The 19,741-nt window shown below is 42.6% G+C and overlaps 1 protein-coding gene across 4 annotated transcripts in view; it reads right to left on the reverse strand.

Moving 5' to 3' along the window:
- The window catches only part of wdr35 (WD repeat domain 35), a 118,091-nt gene that overhangs the window by 59,550 nt on the left and 38,800 nt on the right, over positions 1-19,741 (reverse strand). For all 4 annotated transcript variants that reach the window (XM_078541522.1, XM_078541521.1, XM_078541520.1 and 1 more), the window contains 5 exons: positions 17,187-17,331; positions 15,079-15,148; positions 11,677-11,730; positions 8,713-8,822; positions 1,198-1,408 (listed from right to left, as the gene is read on the reverse strand). In XM_078541522.1, coding sequence (XP_078397648.1) covers positions 1,198-1,408; positions 8,713-8,822; positions 11,677-11,730; positions 15,079-15,148; positions 17,187-17,331 — 590 coding nt within the window. The remainder of the gene's footprint in view (positions 1-1,197; positions 1,409-8,712; positions 8,823-11,676; positions 11,731-15,078; positions 15,149-17,186; positions 17,332-19,741) is intronic.

Here is a 19,741-nt window from a genome sequence, read left to right on the forward strand (position 1 = left end):
TTATGGTGCCATTATTGCCAGTTTGATTTGACACAAGACAAGCAATAGCAGCCTCAGTAACTAGTACATGTAGCAGGTGAGCGAATTAGAAGATGACAGAAGATTTGCCCAGCGTACAGGCCACCATTCAATTTCCAGGTTAAAATTCAGGGCTCGTTTCAATAAATAAACAAGCAAAAATTGTCATTCCTTCTGTGACACTGTAGGTGTACCTACACCACATGGACTACAGCGGTTCAAGAAGGCAGCTCATCACCGCCTTCTCAAGGGCAACTAGGGATGGGCAATAAATGCTGGCCCAGCCAGTAAAGCGAATATGCCGTGAATGAATAAAATAAAACACCCTAATTCACTCTTTCACCACACCTACCACCTAACCCCTTTTCCCTTGGCTACTTCCCATGTAAGTGAAAGACATACAATACCTGCCCCATCCATACTGTTGTGCTACTGATCAGGGCCCCAAATACCCCAAATATCTTAACCCAGGTTAAGATAACAATTTGTGTTCTTCCAAATATACTGTATTCTTCCAAATATACTGTATTCACTGCTCTCAATTCTGCCCCCTCTACTGGGCAACTGTTCTTTAGTCGAGCAGTTTTGTTTTCTCCACAAATGTGACCCCAAGCTCCATATCACCTGCCACTTTAGTTTTCTGTCTCATACCCACTCTAACAGATATGTCTTTGCCATCTACTTGGTCTCAAAGTTTAATGCAGGTTCATGGAACAGCTTTAGGAGGTTTGCAGTCCTCTGGTCTGTCTAATCACTTTAAGCGTTGGCTCCCATACTTTTTGCAGCAGCAAGTGCTGGTGGTGTGGAATTGGGTGTGTTAGCATTTTTGAGGCAGGATGTTGGGTTGGGGGAAGGGGAAGGATTGCTGTCTAAGTGGATAGGTCTGAATCCATAGTTAAACCTAACTTCTGTTTCTCCCAGGATGCTGTTGCCTACTAATTTTTCAAACTTTGATTTCTATCTGCCTCATCCCCATCTCCTCAACCATTCACATTTCCTTTCCACCCTTTTAAAAATGTTGTTTATCTGTAATTCTTCAACACAGATTTCATACCAAAACAATAACTCTTCTGTCCTCTCCATTGATGCTGCCTGACCTGATGAATGTATCCAACATTTTCTGTTTTTGTTTCTTGAAATACCATATTAGTTTTAATTCAAGAAATATGCAAACCTCACCTCAGGATCCAAGTTTCTAAAAACGTACATTCTTGTCTTCTCCATCATGGCAAACAAATCTGGATTGTCATTTGCCCACTTCATATCCCAGACATCTTTACGCTCAAATTTCAGCTGTTCACCCACCACTTGCTGCCCTGTACTGTCCATTATTCTTGTCTCAAGGTCAAAAAACGTCAGGACACCTGCAATATCAATGATGGCAAGGCGGCTAAACAGATAATACAAAAAGTTACATTGTTAGTACTTCCATTGAATATAGTTTAATTTGTCCATATTACCTAGTGTAAATGTCTTAATTGATTCTAACTAGACAGTGTGCGCGCAAAAGCAAAATACTGCAAATGCTGTAAATGTGAAATAAAAGCAAAAGATGCTGGAAATACTCAGCAGCTCAGGCAACATCTGTGGAGTTAGAAACAGATTTAGTGAGCTGGATTTTCACAGAGCCTTGATGACGCCGCAGAGCATCCAAAATGGCAGATAGGACCTGTTTTGGAAGTCCTGCTCCCATTTCTGACAGATCCCGTTTTTGGCAGTAGAGGTAAGTGGGCAGGACATGAATCACACATGAGGGAAACTCAAACTTAGCAGGACAATTTGAAGTCAGTGCTGAGTTCAAACAGACCACATATTGGCTGCTGCAAGGGACTTGGCCCACAGTGCAAGAGTCATGAATTTATGGAGTAGACGCAAAGGCCAGTGAAGGGTGGATAAGATCTGTATAATTGTCATGATGTGAAGATTTATTTTTTTAAATACGCCCTCTTTAAGCTTATAAAAACAGGCTGCCGGTGTCTGAAAGAGGTAAACAAAAACTCTTCTAGCAGTTACAATAGCAGTTTGTTTACATTTCCCTAAGGGCTCTTTTTGAATGCCTGGCAAACTTCCAAAAGCTAGAATTATTTCAGCATGGGGATTTCAAAGTTAACAGTCTGACTGACAGCTCGAAGAGGTTATTAAATGATTAGATGTCTTTTGATGTGGGGTTACAAATAGAAGTTTGTTTATCTAAGACATTAACCACTTGAGAAGATTTTAAAGGACTGAATGGGCATTCATGAATGGGAGCTCCTTTCATTATAGTGAAGGCTGAATTACATTTTTAGAACTTTATTTTATTTCATCTCAACATGGCTCCTGAGGTCTGCCCATGGTGATACACCCTCTGTACCAACTGTGGGTGAGGTAATGGGTGTAAGGGCCAAGGGTGGTTGGTGGTCTGGCATGAGGTCTGGAGAGGCCTTTTAACCAACCCACCTCAGCACTCAACCTCCCTTATAGTTGTCTCCAATCTGCTTCTGGGAGTGACAGCTCCCACCCACAACCCCTCCCCCCAAACAAAAATGGGTCTGATGGGACACTTTCTACCAAGGCGGGTCTGTCAAGTCAGAAAATTTCCCAGCTTCAGCAACCCACCTCTGTAGCAAAAATCTGGCCAAATGTTTCAGGTCAACAATCTCCCATCAGAATGGAACTTGCACCATCATCATCAGTTCTGACAACCGGAAAAGTTTTTCCAAAAGGAAAGTACTGCAGATGCTGAAGATCTGAAATATAGCAGAAAATTCGGGAAATACTCAGCAGATCTGACAGCATCTGTGGAAAGAGAAACAGAGTAAACCTTTCAAGACTGTGACCTTTTCTGACAGACCTGAAACATTGGCTTGAATTTTTAGGTCCGCAGGTGAGCGCGGGCCCAGGATCGGCCGGGGAACAGACCACTGAATGCGATCAGCCCCCGACCACAATTTCATGTTGGCTCAGCGCTGCTGGGGTGGGGCAGGAGGAGGGTGGGCGCTGTTGTAAGTAAGGGCACGGCCGAGCGCTGAATGAAGGCTCCCTGAAGTCATAGAGCTGCCTCAAGGAGCTGAAGACTTCAAAACAATCAAATAAAGTTTTTAAAATCAGTAAAAATAAATGTCCAAGCATCACAATCAGTCACCTGAACATATACATATTAAAAATTCTGTCCATAGATTTTTATTTTTCTTTCATTTAATACCAGAAACCTCATCCTGCCCTTGGATGAGGTTTCCTCAAAAATGCAAAGTCCACCTGGCAGATTCGCCTGTCCGCTGACAGTAAGGTTGGATGGGCCACAAAAAATCAGGGACAATTAGAACTTTAATTGTCCTCTTAATTGTTGGTGGGCGCACTTCCAACACTTGCGCGCCCGCTGACCAAAATATCACGTGCGCAGGGTGAATTTTGCGTCCGATCGGGTCAGGCGTGCACCCACATGCCAACCTAAAAATTCTGCCCATTGGCTGAATTTCTATCCACAGATGCTACCCAGACCTGCTGAATATTTCCAGCATTGTCTGTTCTTATTTCAGATTTCCAGCACAGCATTTTGCTTTTACTCATCCCTTTTGTCATTTAATTTATTTTGCCTTCCACCCCATCAGACTTTCCCTTTTGTTCTTTCCTCTCTATTAGTTTTCCAGCCTCTGTACTTGTTTAAAAAAACATTACATTTCTATTGTTTTCCAGCTCTGATAAATGGCCATCAACCGGAAACATTTATTCTGTTTCTCTCCCCACAGGTGCTGCCTGACCAGCTGAGCATTTCTACCATTTTCTGTTCAGATAATTATTTTTATCTCCAGTAATGGCCATAATGTCATGAAACTATCATATTTTTCATAATATTATTGTGGGTTTATGGTCATCTGTGTGACTGATTTAATTAAATTAGATAAAAGCAAAAAACTGCGGCTGCTGGAAATCCAAAACAAAAACAAAAATACCTGGAAAAACTCAGCAGGTCTGACAGCATCTGCAGAGAGGAATACAGTTAATGTTTCAAGTCCGAATGACTCTTCATCAGAACTAAGGAAAAATAGAAAAGAGGTGAAATATAAGCTGGTTTAAGGAGGGGGGGGGGGGGGGACAGGTAGAGCTGATTAGAGGGCCAGTGATAGCTGGAGATTGCCAAAAGATGTCATAGATAAAAGGACAAAGAGGTGTTGACGGTGGTGGCATTAGCTAAGATATGTGCTAATGGTGACATTAAGGGTAGAAAGCAGGACGAGCAAGGTACAGACAGCCCTAGTGGGGGTGGGGTGTGGGGAAGGGATCGAAATAGGCTAAAAGGTAGAGATAAAACAAATTAAAAATAATGGAAATAGGTGGAAAAGAAAAATATATATAAATTATTGGAAAAAGGGGGATCGGAAAGAGGGTGGGGATGGAGGAGAGAGTTCATGATCTAAAGTTGTTGAACTCAATATTCAGTCTGGAAGGCTGTAAAGTGCCTACTCGGAAGATGAGGTACTGTTCCTCTAGTTTGCGTTCAGCTTCACTGGAACATTGCAGCAGGCCAAGGACGGACATGTGGACAAGAGAGCAGGGTGGCGTGTTGAAATAGCAAGCAACAAGGTCTGGGTCACGCTTGCAGACAGGCCGAAGGTGTTCTGCAAAGCGGTCACCCAGTCTGCGTTTGGTCTCTCCAATGTAGAGGAGACCACATTGGGAGCAGCGAATGCAGTAGACCAAATTGAGGGAAGTGCAAGTTAAGAACTGCTTCACTTCAAAGGAGTGTTTGGGCCCTTGGACGGTGAGGAGGGGGGGGGTGGTGAGAGTAAAGGGGCAGGTGTTGCACCTTCTGCGATTGCATGGGAAGGTGCCGTGGGAGGGGGTTGAGGTGTTGGGGGTGATGGAGGAGTGGGCCAGGGTGTCCCAGAGGGAACGATCCCTACAGAATGCCGACACTGGGGGTGAAGGGAAGATGTGTTTGATAGTGGCATCATGCTGGAGTTGACGGAAATGGCGGAGGATGATCCTTTGAATGTGGAGGCTGGTGGGGTGAAAAGTGAGGACAAGGGAGACCCTATCATGGTTCTGGGAGGGAGAGGAAGGTGTGAGGGCAGAGGTGCAGGAGATGGGTCGGACACGGTTGAGTGCCCTGTCAACCACCCTGGGTGGGAAACCTCGGTTAAGGAAGAAGGAAGACATGTCAGAGGACCTGTTTTGGAAAGTGGCATCATCAGAACAGGTGCGACGGATGCGAAGGAACTGAGAGAATGGGATGGAGTCCTTACAGGAAGCACGGTGTGAGGAGCTGTAGTCGAGGTAGCTGTGGGAGTCGGTGGGCTTGTAATGAATATTGGTGGACAGTCTATCACCAGAAATTGAGACAGAGAGGTCAAGGAAGGGAAGGGAAGTGTCAGTGACGGACCATGTGAAAGTGATGGAAATTGGAAGCAAATTAATAAAATTTTTCCAGGTCCAGACGAGAACATGAAGCGGCACCCAAACAGTCATCGATGCACCGGAGAAAGAGTTGTGGAAGGGGGCCTGAGTAGGACTGGAACAAGGAATGTTCCACATACCGCAAAAAGAGACAGGCATAATTGGGGCCTATGTGGGTACCCATAACCACACCTTTTATTTGGAGGAAGTGGGACGAGTTTAAGGAGAAATTGTTCAGTGAGAGAACAAGTTCAAACAGACGGAGGAGAGTGGTGCTGGATGGGGATTGTTCGGGTCTCTGCTCAAGGAAGAAGCAGAGAGCCCTCAGACCATTCTGGTGGGAGATGGAGCTGTAGAGGGATTGGACATCCATGGTGAAGAGAAGGCGGTCGGGGCCAGGGAACTGGAAATTGTTGATATGATGTAGGACATCAGAGGAATCACGGATGTAGGCGGGAAGGGGAGAGAGAGGGGAGTCAAAATAGGAAGAAATGAGTTCCATGGGGCAGGAACAGGTCGACATGGTCGGTCTACCGGGACAGTCCTGTTTGTGGATTTTGGGTAGGAGGTAGAAGCGGCCTGTCTGAGGTTGGGAGACTATAAGGTTGGAAGCTGTGGAGGGAAGATCTCCAGAGGAGATGAGGTCAGTGACAGTCCTGGAAACAATGGCTTGATGTTCAGTGGCAGGGCCATGGTCCAGGGGGAGGTAGGAGGAAGTGTCTGCGAGTTGGCGCTCAGCCTCTGCGAGGTAGAGGTCAGTACGCCAGACAACAACAGCACCACCCTTGTCGGTAGGTTTGATAACAAAGACAGGGTTGGACCTGAGAGAACGGAGTGCAGCAAGTTCAGAAGGAGACAGGTTGGAGTGGGTGAGAGGAGCAGAGAAATTGAGAGAACCGATGTCACACCAACAGTTCTCAATGAAAAGATCAAGAGCAGGTAAGAGGCCAGAGGGAGGGGTCCAGTTGGAGGGAGGACACTGGAGGCGAGTGAAAGGATCCGTAGAACGGGGAGAGGACTTCTGCCCAAAGAAGTGAGCACAGTGACGAAGGCTCAGAAGAGTTCAGCATCATGCCAAGCCCGGAATTCACTGAGGTGAAGGCGTAATGGTATGAAACTGAGTCCTTTGCTGAGAGCAGTCCTTGGGGAAAAGCCTTCAGCCACTTTAGCAGAAGTCTGTTGTGTCTAGTAACTAAAGTTGTGTTACAAGCACTCGCACTGTCAAGTGGATTCTGCGGTGTCCTTGCTGGGTTGATTTTATAATTTCAAATCTATTTTGGACGTTGCCCTAAAGGGGGTGTGTAGTAGGAAGCTTGTTTAATTAAGAACTTTGGGAACTGTTAAGACTAATTAACCATGTAATTGTAACCTTGTGTGTGTGTGTTTATTGTTTTTTTCCTTTTGTTAATAAATGTTTTAACTTAACTTTACAACACTAAAGGTGTTAGTGGACTCAATTCTTCCCTTGTGGATTTGGTCCGCCTGGCACATATCGCCTGCCACATCATAACAATAAGCAGTCTCCATTAAAAGGAATGATTATCACTGGATATTTCTACAGCAAGCTTAAGATTGCCATTATATCCAATCAAGTCCATTTAAATGAATTAAATACAAAAATGCTTGAAATACTCAGCAGGTCAAGCAGCATCTGTGGCAAGAAACAGAGTTAACTTTTCAGGTTGATGACCTTTAATAAGAACTGAAGAAACATAGAAATGTAGGAGTTTATAAACCAGTAGAATTGGAGAGGGGGCAAGAAGAAAAAAATGGATGCTCTGTGATAGGGTGGTGGGCAGGAAAGATTAACAAATGTTTTCATGATGCAAAAGCCAAAGAGACTGGTGATAGGTATAATAAAGATACAAATATGAGGCGTGAATGGCTATACAGCAGCCATCTGAATGCACCATGAAGGGGTAAAGAGAGAAACAAGCTGACATGACCTCCATTCACTCTGCAGGCGTGAACCCAAGTTTCCTATCGCCTGTCATTTTAATTCTTCACCTTGCTCCCGCTCTGATGTTTCTCTCCATGGCCTGCTACAATGTTTCAATGAAGCTTAGGCCAAGCTCTTCTTGGCATTCGCTAGCCTTCTGGACTCAATGAAGTTCAACAACCTTCGATCATAACCTCTGCCTCCACCTTGTTCTGTTTTTTTTTTAGGTCCTTTTTGCTGGCTTGTTTCTTTCTCTATCCCTTCATGTTGCATTCAGGTGGCTGTGGTAAAGCCATTCACGCCCCATCTTTGTTTATTATACCCAGGATACCACTGCTGGAGTTTCTCAGGGCAGTGTCCTAGGCCTAAAAATCTGCTGCTTCATCAATGACCTTCCCTCCAGCATAAGATTAGAAATGGGGATATTCACTGATGATTGCAGTGTTAAATTCCATTCACAATTTCTCAGATAATGAGGCAGTCTTGCATGCAGCAAGATCTGAACAATGTTCAGGCTTGGGCTGATAACTGGCAAGCAACATTCACAAGTGCCAGGCAATGACCATATCCAACAAGAGAGAATCCAACCACCTCCCCTTTATGTTCAATGACATTGTTAATCCATCATTAAATCATTCCTCCCCCCAACCACTATCAACATCCTGGGAGGTTACCTTACCATTGACCAGAGACTTACTGAACCAGCCACATACTGTGGCTACAAGAGTAGATCAGAGGCTAAGAATTCTGCAGTGAGTAACTCATCGTCAGACTCCCTAAACCTGTCCGCTATCTATGAGGCACAAGTCAGGAGTGTGATGGAATACTCTCCATTTGCCTAGATGAGTCCAGCTCCAACAAGAAACTCAACAGCATCAAGAACAAACCTGCCCGCCCCTTGATAGGCACTCCTTGCACCATCTTAAATAGTCACTCCCTCTACCACCTGCACACAGTGGCAGCAGTGTGCACCATTTACAAAGATCCACTGCAGCAACTTGCCAAAGTTCCTTCAGCAGCACCTTTCAAACACACAGCTTCTACCACCTAGAACAAGGGCAGGAGGCACATAGCAACACCAACAAGTTCACTGCAAGTTCCCCTCCAAGTTCACATTCTATCTTACTTGGAAATATATTACTGTGCCTTCATTGTTGTCCTTGCCAGCAATGCCTACATCCATGGATGAATAAATAAAAAGATATCCAGCCTATTTATCCTTTCTGCCATTTGGGATTATAATGGTAGCACTTCTCACAGTGGCAGCCCTACATATAGAAATGTATAACTAATTTGGATTCAAAGAGCGTCTATTTACAGAAAAAGATATTTAAAAAGGACAGAATTTCATGTTTTGTTACTTTACGAAAATACCTCACCTGGAATTACAGTTCAGCGATAACTGATAACTTCTGCAGTTGAACAGATACTTCTGCATCAGGCTAACATTTGGTAAACTATATTTCTGAATTTTCCCTGATTCTCGACCCTACAAAATACAAATCAATGTAACTCATTTTGCACATAATTGGTCAAAATTTTCCAAAACCTTTTTATCACCAATATTCTCATTAGCATGCTTGGTATTATTAATTCTAAGTTATAGACTATCCCTTGCCACCAACCACACCCCACCTACCCACATAACCAGAAAAGCTCGAGAAATGAAGGGTCATTCCTATGATCAAAATAACCAGAAAAGAGGTGCACGTAATGGAAACAAAGATTCTCTAGTTTGTGGTGGATCTTCTTTAGTCTTCATTTATGAGGCATCCTTTACACATTGCCGGAGTTGAGTTAAGTTGAACTGTGTTCAACTTACTACAACTTATATTTATATAGCACCTTTAACATAATGAAATGTCCAAGGTACTTCACAGTAGTATTATAAAACAAAGTATGACACCGAACCACAAAAGGAAATATTAGTTCAGGTGACCAAAACCTTGGCCAAAGAGGTAGGTTTTAAGAGATGCCTTAAAGGAGGAGTGGGAGATAGAGAGTTAGTGAGGTGTAGGGAGGGAATTCCAGTTTGGGGCCTAGACAACTGAAAACATTGTGGAGCAATTATAATCAGTTCAGGGCTGGAATTAGAGTACAGATATCTCGTAGGGTTGCAGGACTGGAGGAAATTACACAGTAGGGCGGGGTAAGGCCATGGAGGGATTTGAAAACATGGATGAGAATTGTAAAGTCAAGACATTGTTTGACCAGGTGCTAATGTAAATCAGTGAGCACAGGGGTGATCGGAAAACCTGGCTTGCTGTGAGTTAAGACATGTGCAGCTGAGTGTTGGACGGCTACAAGTTTATGGAGGGTAGAATGTGGGAGACTAGGCAAGAGTGCATTGGAATAGTCTAGGCTCAAGGTAACAAAGGCGTGATTGAGGGTTTCAGTTGCAGATGAGCTAAGACACCAGAAAAATCGGACCACGTTTCAGAATTGGAAATAGGTGAGAGCCACGTGAAAAGCACCAGCTCATCGTAATATTTTGATGCAACAACCAGCCAGTGTTAGCGGACAAGTTCAGGTCCTTGTCTTAGATATTCTCTTGGGTACAACATAAGTAGTGACTCCAACAAGTGGCCTGATATCCAGCTATAGAATAGCCTAAGCCAGCTATGTAAGAAAAATATTCCCCAATGATCTCAACAGGATTTTGGGCTTTTGCACATGCCTTTCTTCAATCTTTTTAAAGGCAGACCAATAAAACACTTGATAAAATAAAGCCACATATGAATCATTGAACTTTTATTTCATAGCAAGTGAACAGCGTCACCTCTGAGTCAGCAGTTGCATCCCACTCCAGGCCTTGAGCACAACAATGTAGGTTGGCACTCCAGTGCAGTAACTGCCACATTTCCTATATTACAACAGTGACTGCACTTCAGAAGTATTTCACTACTGTAAAGCACTTTGGGATGTCCGGTCATCATGAAAGGCACTGTATAAATGTAAGTGTTCCTTCTTTGAACATACAGGGCACCAGTTTTGATAAGATTTACTTAATTCAATCAACACAACTTGCTTTTACATTAAGAGTTCATCTTGTTTAATTTAAAAAATAACTTCTAACTTCTGTCCTGTATTCCAACTCACTTGTAAGATTTTCTGGACCTCACTGCCTCTGGTATCGCTGCCTCTTTTGTTAATCTCCACAGCCAAAAAGGTACCAGACAGTTCTGAACACAGTGGGTTTGTGGTGTTTATTATCTGCCAAGTCAGGCTGATAAATTGTTTCTTTAGTGAGACAACCGTAAGCCATTAATATTTCATTTAGCCACCTAGTTCCACTCTACCCTTTTAAAAAAAAACTTGTGCCAACGCATCATGCAATTTCTGTGGAAGAATTGTAGAAGATCCCAAAATATTGTCAACTCACGAGAATCCCTCCCCCTGCAATAGTATAAGACTCCAGAGTGCAATAATATAAAGAGGCTAAGAAGATAACATTATGTGAATCCTGTGCAAGGCCTAAGAAGATGGTTAAATGGATGTGTGAAGGTCACGTAAGTTTCAAAGAATGAAGACCAGCCCACATGTGGATAATTTTTCTTCAATTAGTATCCTCCACACACCACTGGAGATTAATCCAGCAGCATCTGCCATAAAAAGAGGGAGATCCTTGTGGTGAATAAACAGATACATCTGGCAACACACATCAACTAAAATTGCTAAAAGGATTCTTCTAAGTTCAAGCTGTAGGCCAAGGTAAAAACATGGAGGGTTACAGTGCTACTATCAGGCACCAACTTGTAAAAAGCCCATGGAACGTCCCAAATTGAGTCAGAACTACTAGAATGTTGCAAGCTGGGTACATGTGTCTCAGTCTGGTGAAAGACTTTTAAATCTAACAAAGTAGCAGCAGTAGAATATTCTGACTCCCCATTCAAGTAAGCGTAGAAGCCTTTCTGCCAATTAGCGCCACATTGTGCTGTGAAGTTCAACGTGTGGCAAGTGAAGCACGGAGGTCATTGAAAATCTGTAACTGGTCCTTTAAGAAGTGCAGAACCCTAATTTATTTGACTTATTCTTCACTCTTAATACTGCCAACATGTGTTCCTGTTGCCAGCAGCTTTCCTTTATGTTGGGCCACATAGCTCCAGACAGAAATGTGTGCACACTTCGTACCTATCATATTGGAGCTTTAGTAGGTTGGTTAGCACCCGGAAAACAGGAATCAACCGTCGGAATGCAAAGGCCTCATCTAGCAACAGAGCTGTGAAGTTAGTCCACACTGACATCCGTGCAAATATATTAATAAACCTCTCAAAGCAAAATATTAATTAAAATAATCTTACATTAAACAGGTACTTCTAAGTTAAATGAACAAATGGAGTTACCACAATCAATATTTTATCAGATGCAGTGATGCAGCAGATCGCATCCTTTGTTGTCTAAGGGAAGAAAAACACAAGAGTACAAAATGAAATGTGAACCTCACTCTAGCCCCATTTGAAATTAAACAACACATAAAAAATGTCATGTCTCTAATCCCACACCCACTCCCCCATCCCCAAAAAATATAAAATTATCTCAGATTTAGATGGTTTCTAATACAAGACTGAAAGCTTCAAAATCTATCCAAGTATTAAAGAGCATATGCAATCAAGTTATTTCACAACTGCACTCTATATTCATCCCATGTCAATGTGTTAACCCCATCACCCATTAAATGTGGCACAGAACAATTGCTAAGGCGCAAAAATCGTGCAAAGAGGAGCTACCTGATAACTTACAGCATGCAAGGAACCACTGCATCTTCCTGTCCAGCTGCATGGCATAACTCAACTCGAGTAACACACACAGGGGTGCGCTGTGTGTGTACCAGAAAATGCTGAATATGGGTGATCATGATGTTACTGATGCTAACAGGCCAGGATATCAAAATTGGTCAATGAATGTGCAGACAACAGCTTCCTTATTTACTCTTGAAATAACAATTACTAGGACACTCTGGCACTGTTAAAAGCGCCACTCGACATGTTGCAGCCAAGGTACTTTCAACCTACTTATGCTCGTGCAAAATTGGGAAAAGCATTATGGTGAGTGGACGAATTTGGAGTTTTTGCTGACCACAAAGGCAGAAAATAACATTTCCTTGCATAGATATGGGTGGGGCTGTATTTGAAATGCCACTTGAGCAGGCCTTGCAGGGGTGGAGGCAGGGAGCAGAACCTCTGTAAGGAGGCAGGAGGAGGCCTTTTTTTAAGAAGCCAAAAGGGTTTTTTTGGGAGCACCACTTCTACATTGCAATGAGCCAGGAGTAGTGTCCTAGGAGGCTAAGCTCCAAAAAGAGAGCTGCTCTACCTCCTTCATGATAACCTGGAGCCTCAAGACAGGATGAGGGTGACCTTTCCAGTGGCTGTGATGGTCACCATCACCCTTTTTTTCTAGATCCTTATTGGCAGGAGCAAGCAACATCAGCAATGTGTCATAGCTATTAAGGCCTAGCCACTACCTCCAGGGATCTGAAGGCCACCTTGGAAGGATAAACGGAAATAGGAGGAGGAGGACAATGACGAGGATGAGATGATGACATCCACACATGCAACTGGACAGAGCAAATGGGACCGCATTGTGAGGCTTTTCTTCAGTTAAAGGCAACTTCCCAAAGCCCGCCATTCCTTAATAATACATCCATTTCAGATACCCATGACAAATCCTCTTGGTCAACATAACTTAAAGGTCAGCAGCAAAAACCTTCACTCAACAGCTTTATCCAGCAATACAAAATAAAATAAATCCCCTGTGGGGCCAGTCAGGGTGGCGCTGGCAAAGTGGCCGGGGGTGGGGGGGGGGCAGGGGTCAGCTTAAAAGCCAGGTAGGACTCTTCGTGCATGGGCAGCCCTTGCCACTGGGGTGGCTCTGTTGGGCATGGGGTGCCAAAGTAGGAGGGATCGACCTCCCCAAGTCACAGGGGTGCCCGCCAGGGTTTATCTGATGGATTGCCCACATGACAAGGCCCCAGTTCACCATTGGCTGTATACCAGTGGCGGTAGAATGAGGTCCTAAAGTGACTCTTAAGTGGCGTCAATTGGCCGCCGGGCGGGAAGCCCATCCTCAACCCTTCCCACCCTGGACTTACTTGGGTGGGGGAAGCAGGAAATGGGTAAGGCAACAGTGTCTTCATGCCACACCTTCGCATCCCATAAAATGCACCCCCCACCCGCCCCCCCACCCCCCCACTCCCCACCACCTTCCCAATAGCCCGCCTCCGGGAAGCGTTAAATTCCACCCATAATGTGCAGATACATTCATTTACTTTGACCACACAGGTAAGGTCATCAATATGTATGGGGCTGCCAGGTTCAGGGATCCATATTCTGGGCTCCCATTCCCTCTGAAGGCTTAGCCTTGAGCTTCCAGCCCTCCCCCTGGCCACCACTGGAAACATGGCCTCCTTTCTGGCTTTTACCTCTCTCGGTGCCACTGAAATGGAGAGTCCTCAGATTCGCCTGGGATACCATCCCCCTTATCCCTCAGTGTCAAAATGTAATTATCCAACAGCCTGCAACTTCCCTTTCATAAGGGCTGCACCTTTAAAAAGGGAAGGCTGCCTGGAGCACATGGTTTGTTCACAATGCTACTCACCCCTCTGCAGTGCACAGAAGATGCCTGTGGCACAAAGGAATCTGGGGCAGTACAGCTGTCATTTGTGGCCATATCACTATCAGGGAAATGAGGTGGGTAGGCAAAATTTGTGTCTTACTCACCTCGTTTCCAAAGAGCGTGAACACGCTGCAACTCGCAGCCCCCATGCCCAAAAGTCAAAGCAAATGAATTTCACACCATAAGTATTCTACCAATACAAAGTACTGCAAGCTACACGCTCACATAACGTGGCTGCTGGATGGGGCACTTTGAAAATATAAATTTTCCCTATTCTAACATATATCCATTTTTCTAGGTCCATATAGGAAAAGGTTGCACACAGGACATGAACCAGAGGGATCACCTAATCTAACTGCTTATGAATTATGAGATTCTGGATCTTGAAGAATAGACAAAACGGGCCAGGATTTTACTGCCCCTCCCGCCTGGCGGGATATTACAGTCTCGCTGAACTGAATGGAGATTTTAATGACTTGCCGCATCCACCATGGGGAGACATGCCGTGGAGGGGGCCATAAAATCCTGGCCATGGTGTTGGAAGAAAAGGTGTAGGTCAGGGGCTTCATCCAGACTCAAGGGTTTTCTACAGCACAGCCTCCCTTGCTCGACGTCCTAACTCAGGAACAGCTTTCATAACAAATACTCTGAATTAGCACTTATAATTCTGTATCGATGGCTATAGATCAGCTACATACCATGGAATAGAGGGGAAGGGAAAGATCACTGAATGTGGTAACGAGGACGAGGACAGGTCGCCATAAGTAGAATGGAGGTCAAAGGCTTCCTCGAGTGGCCAGGGTAAGAACTCTTACTCGACCCGGCCCACAAGGAATACTATAAAAAAAAGTACTGACCTACTACAACTGACACCTCTTGCTTTCAATTCACTGTCAGGTTTTCCAGCTGCTACATTTAAATCAGACTCCCAATTATATTGTAGGAGTCTGATTTAAATATGATAATCAAGTTCCCCCTTCAAAGATGGGACATAGAGACGGAAAATAAAAATGGCAGCAGGCATATGAGCAGCAGGTTAGTAAAGCGTTTTGCAGGATTTATCAATCTCCTGAAAAAAAATTAGCAACAGAAACATGCATAGTTGTTTCATTAAATACAAAAGAAACACTTACGGAAAAGGCTTTACTGAAATCTAGTGTACCGTCTCCTCCAACAGCTGATTCATCATCGACATGATAAATTCTGTTAGCAGGAAAGATAAAAATCAAGTTTCTTTGTTAGAAAGCAATTTTGTCTAACAACTTAAAAACCCACATACTAAAATATTTTCACCCACTTTTGGTAAAATATTAGATTCAAGAATACCAAAATATCGAAGGTACAAATACTATTTTATAAATAGTAAAAAATACTCCATTAATCAATCACCGACATTATATTACAATTAAATTCAAATGGGATTAATGTATGAATGTTTCAGTCATAATCAATTTGGTTATTAAGCCTCCATTGAGCTATTAAAATATCAACCAAAAAGCATTTATCAAATTTAATTTTACAAGAGGCCAGTAAATGTATTATTTAATTGAAATTCAATATCCAAATACAGAGTGCAATTCTCTGCATCTCATGGCTGAAAGAGGAGTGGAAGTGTGGTTGGGGAAGGTGAGGAAATGGAAAACATCGCACTGGGAAATTGCCTCTAAGAGAGACATCTATCTTGCATCAGATGATCTTACACATCTCTTCCCAGATAAGTGGCATTGAAAGCTCACTTTGAAGAAGGCCTCGAGTGCTCTGTCTAAAGGAGACAACAAACAATATAGGCAACCTGCTTAGTAGAATCATAATTCTCTGACCCTAAAGCATTTTGCACATACTATTAAAGTGAATTTAACAATAAGATCAGAGCTTGGTCTTCATTTTATTTTAAAAACAGAGATACAACTCCTCTGCTAAAGGGGCCAACTCATGCTGATGGCACAAAGCTAGGCAGGAATATGAATTGTGAGGAGGATGCAAAGAGGCTTCAAGGGGGTTTAGCCAGGCTAAATGAGTGGGCAAGAATATTGCAGATGGAATATAATGTGGAAAAACGTGAACTCATCCACTTTGGTTGGAGAAACAGTAATGAAGAGTACCTTTTTAAATGGTGAGAGATTGGGAAGTGTTGATATCCAAAGGGACCTGGATGTCCTGTTCATGAGTCACTGAAAGCTAACATGCAGGTGCAGCAAGCAATTAGGAATGCAAATGGTACGTTGACCTTTATTTCAAGTGGATTTGAGTACAAGAATAAAGATGTCTTGCTGCAATTGTATGAGCCTCGGCGAGACCGCACCTAGAATACTGCGTAAGTTTTGATCTTACCTACCGAAGGATACACTTACCTTACAGGGAATGCAACAAAGGTTCACCAGACTGATTCCTGGGATGGTGGGATTGTCCTACGAGAAGACTGGGCCTGTATTCTCTAGGGTTTAGAAGAATGAGAGGCGGTCTCATTGAAACATATAAAATTCTTACAGGGCTCGACGAGGTAGATGCAGCAAGGATTTTTCCCCTGACTGGGGTGCCTAGAACTGGGGAACAGTCTCAGAATAAGAGATAGGCCATTTAGGCCTGAGATGAGAAGGAATTTCTTCACTTAGAGGGTGGTGAATCTTTGGATTTTTCTACCCCAGAGTGCTGCAGAGACTCAGTAATTGAGTATGTTCAAGATAGAGATTGATAGATTTCTAGATAGTAGACATCAAGAGATATGGGGATAGTGCAGGAAAGACATTGAGGTAGAAGATCAGTCATGATATAATTGAATGGCAGAGAAGGCTCGAAAGGTAGAATGGCCTACTCCTGTTCCTATTTCCTATGTTCCTAAGTTCACGCTGGGCTACAGTTCCACAGGTGTCCTCAACCCCAAAAGGGGTCATTCTTTGTGCGTGAGTGTGCATAGTGATTGCCAGCAGAGAGAATGCAATCATAGCAGGATTCACAGCCAAACCCAATCCTGCCTTTAGTCAACATCTATAATGCATGCAGGGGCACTGGTCAGAAAAGGGAACTGTGGCTGTTGTTGCCTTTCTCAGTCACAGTCACTCATCCTTCTGTCAAGCTGGTTAAAACTTTATGATTAATCATAATAATAATAATACATGATATAAAATAAAAACTGAAAACGCTGGTCTGGCAGCATGTGCGGAGAAAGAAATAAAGAGTTAACATTCTGAGCCCGTGTAACTCTGGCTAAAACTTTGTTTCTCTAACCATTGATAATACTAACCTCTCCCGCCCCTCTTTCCTTGTTCGTGCCACCTGGTTGATTTCCATTGCTGTGAGTTTCTTTGCTACACGATATTGCCAGGTATAGAATGCTTCTTTAGAGGCCACAATTACGTGTGTTTTTGTCATGGTTATAAATAAGGGATCTATAACAAGAATAATAGCTTTATTTAATATGTTTAAAAGCGAATCAAAAATGATTGGCAGTAAAACCATTATAAATCTAATGTTACAACGCCAGTACAATTGTATTTTGCTTTGCCTAGTACATGTTTAATCTTTCATATATAGAAAATCTTTAATAAAATTATTTTTCCAGAAGATTTTACTGCAAACATATTAAAAATTCACAAGACCGTATTGAGCATTTCTTCAGCAATCCTGTCACTATCTCTCTGTCCATCATGAGCTAATGTCAAAATATAAAAGTAGAATGCATAAACAGTCTGCAATGCAAAATATAAATCATATTCGATTATCATTTGCCACAATATCCTAAAAGGTACAATGATCTAGTAATGGTTACAATAACCTTGGAAAATGCACTAAACCAAAATTAGTAAAGATCCCTTAGAGCCATTTAAAGAACAAAAAGTTTCACAATGTCTGGCCAACAGTCCTCCTTCAATCCATTTCTGAGGTCTTCCTGTAACAAAGATGGCTATTGCATATATGTACTTTAGTAACTGCAATTCAAAGTAGTTTATTCACAATGAAGCACTGAGATATTGCCAACAAAAGCAACAACGGTCTCTATGAATGCATGTACTTTCTCTCTGTAAAAGTTCAATTACGCTTTGAAGGAAATATCACTCCTAAGTAGCAAATTGCAATGATATAATTTAGCAACAGAAATATAACAAAATTTCAAAATATTAAATATAAATAAAACATTTTAAACTCAAATATTTCAAAAAGTCTTACAGCCTACCTTTTATAATATCAAGGAATTATTGTCTTTTTAAAAATTTGATGAAATTAATTAAATGCTGAGATTGTTTGCATCTATTTATAGAAGAACAGTAAAAGGGGGAAAAAAAGAGCATTAGGGCATTTTTAACCAATGCAATGGCCTGAAAATTGTTGTGTGGAAATCTGTTCAAATAATTTCACTAAGAAAGAATTTAGTCTATTTCTAGAATACAAGTAAAGCTAAATATATGTGAAACAATGGTATAATAATACATTCACCTTTGGTGATAAAATATTTAAACACTAGAGATAAAAGGGATAGAAAAACCATTGTATGGATTTTTCTTCCAATACATTCATGGGATGGGAGTGTCACTGACAAAGCTAACATTTATTGTCCATTCTTAATTGCCTTGAAAAGATGGTGGTGAGCCATCTTCATGAACCATAGCAATATTATAGAATTTTGATCCAGCAATGAAGAAGGAACAGCAATATGTTTCTAACTAAGGATGCTGTGTTATTTTGAGTGGAAATTACAAGTGGTGGTATTCTCGTGCATCTGTTGCCATTGTCCTTCTCAGTGGCTGGGTTTTGAGAGATGCTGTGGAATAAGCCTTTGAGAGTTACTGCAGTGCATCTTATAGGTCATACACCTTGCAGTCATGGTGTGCCAGTTATGGAGGGAGTGAACGTTTTAGGTGGTAGATGGGGGTGCTGATCAAAGGGCTGCTTTGTCCTGAATGGTGTCAAACTTCCTGAATGGTGTTGGCGGGTAGGCAGTCAAGCAAGTGGAGACTTCTGACTTGTACCTTGTAAATGGTGGAAAGGCTGCAGGGAGTCAGGAAGTGAGTTACTTGCAGAATTCTCAGCTTCTGATCTGCTCTTGTAGCCACAGTATTTGGCTGGTCAATGGCGGCCTCCAGGATGTGGGTGGGGGAAATGTCAAAGGTGATGGTTAGACTCTCTTTTTGAGGATGGCAATTGACTGACAGTTGTGTGGCATGAACTTGTCTGCATTTAGTCCATGTTTTGCTGCATGCTAACACTGACTGCATCAGTATCTGAACAGTTGTGAATGAAAATGAACATTGCACAATAATCAGTGAACATCCCCACTTCTAACCTTGTGATGGAGGGTGCCCTAAATGTAAAGAAGGGATTTCCCCTCCCCAGGGATTGTGCAGTGGTCACTCCTACCAAATGGTCATGAACAGATGAACCTACAATAGATAGATTGGTGAGGATAGGGAAAGCAGGTTTTTATCTCATGTTGGTTCTCTCACTGCCTTCCGCAGGCTTGTCTGATATCTATGTCTTTCAAGACTCAGCCAGCTTAGTCAGTAGTGTTGCACTCTTGGTGATGGGCATTGAAGACTCCCACATAGAGTATATTCTGTGCCCTTGCTACCCTCAATGTTTATCAACTGAGGGAGGGCGGTAAGTGGTAATCAGCACAAGATATGGAAAATGGAAAAATATGAACATATAACCACACAACAAACGAGTGTGATCAGTGAGGCAATGTCTACAGGAAGAAATAAAATAAACTGCCAAAAAAAAAGTAGGAATTACTAATAATCTTAAACAGAGTGTGAAGGATATGTGCAGTGAGAAAAGATAATAAATATGTTAAATCCTGAG

The sequence above is a fragment of the Cetorhinus maximus genome, chromosome 5 (genome assembly GCF_964194155.1).
Source record: "Cetorhinus maximus chromosome 5, sCetMax3.hap1.1, whole genome shotgun sequence".
Classification (NCBI taxonomy): Eukaryota; Metazoa; Chordata; class Chondrichthyes; order Lamniformes; family Cetorhinidae; genus Cetorhinus; species Cetorhinus maximus.